A 9971-nucleotide genomic window follows, 5' to 3' on the forward strand; every position below is an offset into this window, starting at 1 on the left:
GGCTGCAAACGCCGTGGACCATGGCGTTGCTGGTCAAACTGTAGCAGGCATCGAGGGCACCAAGGTCACGACTTCGATCAAGGCAGGGAGATTCGTGAAATGCGGCAGACGGAGCAGGGGACGTGGGCACATCAGGCAACGGTTTTGTGTACAACAGCACACAAGGAGTGTAGGCGGCTTGACAATTGGCGACCAGACACTTGTGTGGGAAAGGGGAAGGGATCTGCACCACGAAAACCAGAGCGGGCGCAGGTCCAGCGGCCCGGGGCCGGAGACGGCGCAACCCCAGGCCTTGCAGACGAGGGAAGTGCGAAGGAGGCAGGCCGGGTCGTCGGGCGGGAGGCGAAGGAGGATCTCTTCGAAGATCTCGTTCGAGATCGACGACGGCGCCGCCGCCATGGTGGTGGTCACTAGGTCTGGTTGTGTATGTTTGGGTGTGGATGTGGAGAACGCTGGAATCTGGAATGGCTCGGCCAGCGGAGGAGATTGGGGATTTTGGAGCCTAGCTTTTCCACTTACAAACGCACCGCTTTTTGCAAATTTGACCAGCAACGCCATGGCCCACGACGTTTGCCGCCTCGGTAGCAACGCCATACCCTGTGCGTTTCTATGTGGATTGCAACTCGAGCTAGTTAGGCATGTGTATGTGGAGCAGAAACGCTACGATAGATTGACGTTTTTACCCGCAGCAGCAACGTGGTTGTGGCGTTTTTAAAAAGATTAAATCGTAAAATAGTTTTGTACTCACATAGTTTATTTTGTGGTATAGTTTCAGCTTAAGTTCCTCTAATTTTGTTGCCTTTATTCGCCCCCTCCGTCCCTGAAAAAGAAAATCGTCCCCTCGTCGTCGCTGCCGTCGCTGTGTGCGAACTCCGGCGTGTCCTCCTCCCCCTCCCCCTCCCCCCCTCCCCCCTACCCCAATCTGAGTTCCTCGCCGAGAAGAGGAACTGAGGGGCGCGGCAGCGACCCCGCCCGTGATGGTCGCCCGCCGCGCTCTGTGGCGGACGCGGACATGCACAGCTCCTCTCCCTCCTCCGCCGTCGTCGCGTATTCTTCCTCGTCTCCATCAGACCTCTCTCCAGCAGACGGCTTCCTGTGCGGTAATTATAGCCCCATTCGATCCACTTCTTCTTCCTCTTCTCCTTCCCGCTCCCATGGGGAATTCTGTCGAGAACCTCGCTTACCCGCGTGATTTGGTCCAGCAGTGAAGGAGGGGGTCGACGAGATGATCAAACACGTCGCGAATGAGCCCTCCCTCGGGCTCTACTTCGTCCAGCAGCACGCCCAGGCATCCATGCCCATCCTCCTAGACGTCAAGGTCTGCTCTCTCTCTCTCTCTCTCTCTCTCTATTTGCTCTCTGTTCAGTGCCCATAACGATGATTGACATTCAAGCATGTTGCGTCGCGCATTGGCATTAGGATTTAGACCGGTTCGGATTCGACAGAAATCACAGACTGGGCTTGTATTGATTAAGGGAATCAGGTTGGGCAAGATTGGTTTTGGGTGCATGTACATGATTCTCAATGAGTACTTCCCAACAGTATACCTATGGACTCGTGGTGTGTTAACCGACCATATTTATATCCTTACCGACCATATTTATATCCTTACGGCTTACCATGATGGTATCATGGGATGGTTTCTCCACTGTATTACTCTATTTTAGTACGATTCCTAATGTTCAGGATATCAATAACTTGTAGCTGCTTGGTCGGGTGAGGAGTAGGGATTAATAGGCAAATCGGCCTATTAACTGAATTTATCGGTAGGTTAATTAGGGCCATATCTATAGCTACATATAGCAATAATGCAGCAGCAGCAGCAATAAAGCATAGGCAATAAGCAGCAGCAGCATGTAGCATAGCACAAAGCAGATCAGCATATAGCACAGACTGCTTAGGGAGGGGGCGGTGCCTGGAGCTGGAAGGAGAAGGGACGCCAGCTCGGGGAAGGGGAGGCGAGCTCGTATGCCGTGCTGCTGGTGCTGGCCTCGGGCGGGAGGGGGGGGGGCTGCTCCTAGCCTCCTCCAACGAGAGTTACTACAGGAGGGGTGAGAAGGGAGATTACGGGCTGACCTAAGACACCCAGTTTTGGGGTAAAGGAGGGAATGGGCCAAAAAATTGGAGCCTAAATTTCTCTCTCTCTCTATTCAAATCCGCGCAGTAGGATAAATCAGCCTTACAGCTGATTAATCAGCCTGACAGACAATTAATCCGCTGGACCAATTAAGGCGATGGATAAGGTGTTATCGCATCCGTGACCTACGGATTCTGGATTAACTGGCCGATTACCTTAAATAACGGCTGATATTTTTAACAGTGATGATTCCTTTGTTAGGTATTACACAGTTTGCATAATTCCTCAGATATGCAGCAATCTTAAATGTTGTGTGCATAAAGGTTTAGGCGTTGAGCTGACTGATATTTTCCTTCAATGTGTTTTGTTTGATGGAACATGTCAAATTGATCATATTTTGCATGTGCAATATGTTGTAGTAAATGAATTAATATACACTTATTGAACTAGAAAGGTAATATGGGACTACCATTTTAGTTGCAGAGCCAACTAGCCACCTACGTGCTAGCCAGTCCAGAGCCAATCCATGCCAATTTCTGATTAGCTCTGGCGGAGCCTGGTTTGGAGAAAGCCAGCTTTAACATTTAAATTGGCTGTTCTTTGTTTTCAGCAAGCTAGGTCATACTGCTTTTAAGTTGCCAAAACATGGTATGACTTGGATATGCATGAAGCTTTATTCCCGATTGCAATGGCTTATTCGGCATCACTGCTCAGGCCGTTACTTTTCCTTTCTAAGTTCTAACATGCCCCTTTCCTTCTACTCCCTCTGTTCGAGAATAATTGAAGTTCTAGGTTTGTCCTAAGTCAAATTTGTTTAAGTTTGAGCAAGTTTATAGAAAAATGTGATAAGATCTTCAACATCAAATATACATAGCGCGAAAGTATATTTTGTAAAGAATCTAATGAAATTAATTTTGGTGTTCCAGATGTCGATATATTTTCCTACAAACTTGCTCAAACTTACACAAGTTTGACTTATGATTGTTAGAAAGTATTAGCATTGGTCCAGGAGTCCTTATTAGTCTATGTTTACTTTCCTTGCACCTCAAGTCTTGTGTAATACTCCCTCCGTCCGGAATTACTTGTCGCACAAATGGATAAAAATGAATGTATCTAGAACTAAAATACATCTAGATACATCCATTCTTGTGACAATTATTTCCGGATGGAGGGAGTATATATGTGCTCATTGGGCCTTCAATGAAGATAAGTTGCTTTTCTAACATGGTATTAGAGCCTAGGTTTAGGTCCCCTCAGGTGCCGCAACTCGCCTTAGAGATTATTTTTTCCATCTCCATTATCTTGATCGATGTGTGCTCCTCTATCTCGATCGATCTACTGCCTGCTCTCCACGTCGCCGCTGCCCCTGCTGACTGGCGCTCCATCCGGCTCGCTGCAGGAAATCACCGCCGTGGCCCGTGCAGGTTTCCTCCGCTGTTGGCCCCTGCAGGAGCTCTCCACCAACCGCTTGATCAGCTGTGTGCGCCTCCCGATCCCATCCAATCACGCTGGCTCCAGGAGCGGCTGTAGCTGCATGCGTCCTAGCCCTGCAGGTCAACCCTTCTCCGGATCAGGCTGTGACCCGCACTGCACCAACCAGCGCAACTCCCTCTGGTTTCAAGCGTCCTGCACTCGGCCGGCTTCTGATCTGCTTGCTCTGGTCTGCTTGTCCTCCCTAAAGTTCAACTCCCCTGGTTGGCTACGTCTTGGATTGCCTCGATCCTGGCCTCTGCTGATTTAGCCGGATGGTTGACTTTCTGAAAAAAGAGGGCACAGTGTTCTGGTTGAGTACGCATCCCCTCGCTACCCGCCATGAGATTTTTCGTTCTTCCGCTGACATCATATCAGTCTAGTGTGTGCTTTCTAGTTTTCTCTATTTTCCGCCGCGTCCACCAAATCCGTTGATATTTTGTGTTTTTCATGCCATGCGAGTCCACAATACCATTGTCCGTCACCCTTTCTCTCGTCCTGATCCTTTCTATACGACTTTTGTGGTCTACTTGCCCTTGTTGTTTTATACAGGATTTTCTAGACTCCTTTTGCATTGTTGATCTACGCCCATCGTGCCTTAACCGTTGAGCTTCTTTCGCCGTCGGTTGTCGTGGACTATGATTTTCTGCCCAATGCTTTATTCTCTCGATGTGCCATCTTCTTCGACAACCCATCTTCTCTTGATACTTATCCTGTATCTTCAAGTGATGTGGTGTTTTCCTCTGATGTGCCATCTCTTCGTTATCCCCTTTGGCTTGACTCGACAGGTTTTGAGGACTGTTCATGCTACGGCGACACTCTCAAGACGTGGATTTGGATTATTATTATTTTCTAGTATTATACTTCTTCAAATGCAATGCTATTGCATACGCTTTGCATTTGAGGGGGTTTACTTTCTTTGCACCTCAAGTCTTGTGTAATATATATGTGCCCATTGGGCCTTCAATAAAGATAAGTTGCTTTTCTAACAATGATAAACCTAAAACTTCAATTAATGTGGAACAGAGGGATTAGCACCATAAGTTTCAACACTGGCTGACATTTGCTAATTCTGAGTTGTTTAATGGCTTGATCTGTTCTTGTCAGAGGTTAGCACAAAACAAACTGAGATTCTAACATGGCCTTTCTGGTTTGCTCATCAGGGCAAGGTTACGGAAAAGACTCGTGAGATAACATTACACACTGAAGATATAGAGGATTCTATTTGTGCTGTGAGGTCCATGGCTGAGTTTGGACTTCCAATTGCTGATGATATGATCAAGGACATAAATAAATCTCTAAAGATAATGTCGAAGACCCAACCAAAGAGGGGGTAAGTATTTAGCAATCTTAGGATTCCTTCTGATTTTTGTTTGATTACCTTGTGTCATTAATATGGTTCTGTTTTGTCTAACAAAATGTGGAGTCTCCTAGCAGGCTAGCACACTAAAGTTCCTGCATTCATGCCATCTACTCCCTCCATACCTAAATATAAGTCTTTTAAGATATTTCACCAGGTGTCTACATACGAAGCAAAATGAGTGAATCTATACTCTAAAGTATGTCTATATACATCCGTATGTAGTTCATTAGTGAAACTCCTAGAAAGACTTATATTTAGGAACGGAGGGAGTATATGCTAAAGTCACTGCATGCATTCATCCAATCTATAGAATATTGTCCTTCGTTCCCTTTTCATTTAGGAGCAGTCCATCTTTTATGTATTACTAGATGATGCCCCGCGCGTTGTTGCGGGAATTACTTGTGGTATATTTCAGTAAGATTTGATTGTATGAACATGAATATTTGGATTAATAATATAAGAACTAAAACTTAAAATACATGCAATTTTAAAATATTGATTGAATATAAGTAGCATAATTAATTAAAGCATTTGAGCCTTTTTGCATGCCGAGGTGGGCCTTCTTCCATACATAATTGCATGATGAAAAAGTGGCATAGTTGCATGTTGAGATAAATATGTTAGTGGGATCAATTACTAGTTATACATGATACATGATATGTGTAGAAAAAAGTAGACCAACCTACACTCAGAAAACTCAAATATTGGACTTCTGCCCAATAAACCACTCAGGGATCTTGGCTCGATCAATCAGTAGCCCCTTACTTATCTTATTATTCTGTGCACAAAGGCCATCCTCTTTAGTTGGTTCTGAGAAGAGAATTATTGTGTCCAGGTTAATCCAGAACCCCATTTGGGGTTTCCAATCGGACAAAAGCTCAGAACCATGGAATGATTTGGACACTACTAATGGTGGAAGTAGCAAGAACTATTTGTCTTCTATGTTGAACACCGCAAAGCAAAAGGCATCGAGTCTCAGATGGCCACAGACTGATTTTGCTATGAACGATGGCGTTAGTGAGAAGTCAGTGTCTTCTACAGCTCAAGAATCATCACCAGCCGGAGGACATGGGGCGTCAACACCCTCGGATGCAGAAAGGGATGAAGTAGTCTCCATTTCGAACCGTTTGTTGGAAAACAAAAATGCAGCTACTATGAATCAGGGCCTATCTCCTTCTGATATCTCCCACACGGCGGAGAGCTACAACAAGTTCAAAGAAGAACAGGAGCTGAAACTGCAAGAGTGGCTCAGGGAGTCGATAGAAGCTGAAGATAATAGAGGTTGACGCTGTTGTGACAGTTCCGGTGTTTCCGTCTCTGTCGGAGCATGTCGGAAATGAAAAACGTGTCGCAATCTTCGTATATGCTTATGACCACAGATCTTTTTGTATTGATGATGAGTGTACATGTGCCGCGTCTCTGTAAACATTCGTGTTCACTTTGCAGCTGTTTCATTGATATCCACAAGGCAGAGAGAGATCTCTCAAGTGTATTGTTGCATAACAGCCTGAATTACAGCAGAGCATGTTTGTTATTGTACTACTTGGGAGCTTGGAAGTGGTTTTTATATATACAGTGACTGACGTGCCATTGGTGTCCGTCCATCTTGCGCCGAGATTCATGACGAGCTTGCTTCGGTTGTTGTGGGTCTTAGGTTTTCAGTCTTTCCCCCGTGCTAGACCACCAAAATCCCAATTGAAAACACTCCGGCTGCCCTGCACCATCCTCAAACTCAGCCATCTTCGTTTCTGGCGGCAGAATTGGTGGGCAAAACATATTTGTCGTTGTTGTTGGATATGAAAGTCCAAGTGTTAAAAATTTGCCCTAGAGACAATGAAAAATGTTATTATTTATTTTCTTGTTCATAATTATGTTCAAGTTTATGTTATAATTGCAGTGGTCCATGAGTCTGTCTATACAAAAGGCTCAGAGGAAACCCCATGTGCATCTGTGGAACAATAAACAATAATATAGATTTCTAGTCATGCCTTTAAGAGTAGCTAAGTGTTTCATGATGATCATATTTTATTGACTATGGGCATGAGAATACCGTTAATTTTAAGGACACCATGTTAGAAGAACACTTATGTTGAACATATCCAATTGTTATTATGCTACGAGATCCATTCGTCACAGAGAAAGTTAAAAGTTTGCATAATTTCTTAGACCATGAGAGTATCAAGTTCCTTCATACTTGCTTCTTGAACTTTGGGGTTTGTTAAACATCATCTCTAATGGGGTGGCCATTAGGGTAGCTTACGGCTTCACGGGAAAGTATGACTAGGGACTAGATAACTTGAGATTGGGATTTGGTCCTCTAACAATGGATAGATATTCTTGGGGGCCTCTCAGTGTTATGATATCCATCATCGTCTAATCAGACACAACATGATTTGATCACGAGGATGCCGAACATGGAAACAAGAAAAGAGAACAAAACGATTACGAGGAAATAACATAGTGAACAAGTTGTTGATTCGCGCTGATGTAGATAAATCCCACCTCGGGTTTTTGTAACATATCGTGAAGCAGCATGTATAGCACATGATAACTAAAGGTTCAGTCGAATATCCATTCATATGGGTATAGGGGTCCATATGAATGTCCCACGGTTCCACTATTGATCATTGTTCGCAAAGAGTTCATGTCATATCTATATTTCATCGAACCTATAGGGTAATCTATCTGCTGAGTACTAGTAAAGGATTCCGAGACAAAGTCACCAGAAAAGTTCCAGAGACGCCGAAAATGTTTTGGAGAGCAAACCGAAAGCGTTTTAGAGAAACTGCAAATTGTTTCAGAGCAAACCATCAAGCCGGAAAAGTTTCTGAATGCGTTCGAAATTTTTGTAGGGGTGCTGGAAAGTTCTGTGACCTCCCGGATTTCGGAGGGCACACTTGCGCAAAAACACATTACTCCCACAAGGGGGACAAGATCCCACTTTTCATGATGAGTTGTTTCTGGGTGGGGCCCCCTTGGGGGCAACTACCTTTTGGTGAAAGTTTGTTAGGGGGGGGGGCATCCCCCACAAATGATGGAGATGTGTTGGGAGCCCCCCCTTGGGGGAAGCCCCCTCCATGGGCGCCATGCACAAAGGGCCCCCCTTGTGGGCATGATCCCCCCTTTTGCGGGGCTTTGTTTCACGAGGGGGGGGGTGTATTTTGGGTAGACATGTGAGCCTCCTCACCCCTTCCTCCACTATAAATGGAGGAGGAGGGGTGCCCTCCAAACCATCTCAAGTTTCACCACCAATGGCATGAAATGGTCTGCTCTTCTCTCTCCCTTGCCCTCCACAAAATAGTTTGGTTTTGCCGCAAGGCTGCCTAGTCTTCGGTAGCGATTAGTTTTGGACGGCGAAGCTCCGCTGGATAGTTGACACCGTATGTGTGCAACCCGGTAGAGAGGTTGTATTCGATCTTCTGTTTGAGGGAGAAAATTGTCGCGGTTGGGAGGATGTAAATCCTAGATGCAGGAATCTACACCAACGATCTTCGCCAACTCTTTTCCGGTGCACTATGAGTTGGTAACGATCAGATTTATACTTGTATGCATCTTCATAGTGGTCATGGGTTGGTGCATAGGACAGAATTTTTCCCCTGTATTTGCTTGCAGTGGCATCATGAGTTGTGTCATGCGTAGATGCATGTTATGATCTAGAATACATGAGATGTATCATGTATGGGTGTTGCACAATATATTTTGTAGTAGATGAGACCTATTGCTAAATACTAATATTTGTGCGAGTAGTAGATGAAATCTGTTACTTGTGTTGTTGGTTCCCATGAATTTGCGTATTTCTGATTCTGACGGCATGGTGGAATTTTTCTTCAAAGTTCTATCTATCCACGATCCTTCTACGATGCTCCTGGGTATGCTATCAAGTTCTTTGCGTTGTTCGCTGAAAGGATCGATATGGTTGACTAGAGGGGGGGGGGCATAGGTAACTACCAATTATTAGCTTTTCTTCAACAAATTAAGTTTACAACAAATAGGTTGTCTAGGTATGCAACTAAATGAACAACCTATATGATGCTAACAACAACAACAAGCAAGTAACAAATACAAAGTAAAGGCAAGAAGTAACCACAAGTGGAACCGATGAAGATGAGGATGTGTTACCGAAGTTCCTTCCCTTTGAGGGGAAGTACGTCTCTCTTGGAGTGGTGTGGAGGCACTGCTCCCCAAGATGCCACTAAGGCCACCGTATTCTCCTCATGCCTTCACACAATGCGAGATGACGTGATTTCACTAGTGGTGCACTTGAAGGTGGTAAACGAACCTTTACAAACAAGGTTGGGGCTATCTCCACAACTTAATTGGACGCTCCCAAAGAAACCACGAATCTTCACCAAAATGGAATATGGCTTCGAAGTGACCTCTTCCGCCTAGGGTGCTCAAACACCCAAGAGTAACAAAATCCACACAAGAAAGTATGGGGAAATCAAGTTTCCTTTGGTGGAAGTGTAGATCTAGATCTCCTCCTTCAATCCCTAGCAAATCAACAAGTTTGAGTGGCTAGAGAGAGATAAGGCAAGAAATCTTAAAGGGCATTAATGGTGGAGAGAGAGAGGCAAGAGGTAAGTGGTAGGTGGAAGAACCACCTCCTTAAATAGTGCCCCTCAATTCCAACCGTTACACCCGTTTATACAATGGGCCAGTACAATCGCTATGTGCACCTGTACAAGCGTGCACACGGGTATTCTGCACCAACCCTAGCTAGCGGTGCAACCGGTGGTTGGGCAGAAGTACCGGTCACAAAAAGAACCGTATCAACCATTCCACCACCGCCCAACTACCGCTTGAGAACAAAGAGCAGTCACCCTCGAGCGATGAATGTGGCGGTGGTTGCCACGGTGCAACGCTCGGACCAAGTACGGGGATGCGGCTAAGTCCTGGGTGGTACAACCGCCCTAGACACCGGTAGTACCGGTGAAAAATATATGACCGAAATACCTGGTCTGCAACGGCCCAAGTACTGCCCCAGACTAGAAGCAAGTTCGGTGGTAGGGCGGTATTGGGCTGGTACAACCGCTAGAAGCTTCTACTTAGGGTTGGCCAGGA

General features: G+C 45.5%; 1 protein-coding gene across 1 annotated transcript; it reads left to right on the forward strand.

The window, feature by feature from the left end:
• Positions 1-910: 910 nt before the first annotated feature.
• Positions 911-6449, forward strand: LOC123411416. The gene is made up of 4 exons (XM_045104355.1): positions 911-1100; positions 1206-1318; positions 4711-4880; positions 5746-6449. Exons 1-4 carry the CDS (start codon positions 1013-1015, stop codon positions 6194-6196), a joined length of 822 nt encoding a protein of 273 aa, XP_044960290.1. The 5' UTR covers positions 911-1012; the 3' UTR covers positions 6197-6449.
• The last annotated feature ends 3522 nt before the right edge of the window (positions 6450-9971 follow it).

Source organism: Hordeum vulgare, chromosome 7H, assembly GCF_904849725.1.
Source record: "Hordeum vulgare subsp. vulgare chromosome 7H, MorexV3_pseudomolecules_assembly, whole genome shotgun sequence".
NCBI lineage: Eukaryota > Viridiplantae > Streptophyta > Magnoliopsida > Poales > Poaceae > Hordeum > Hordeum vulgare.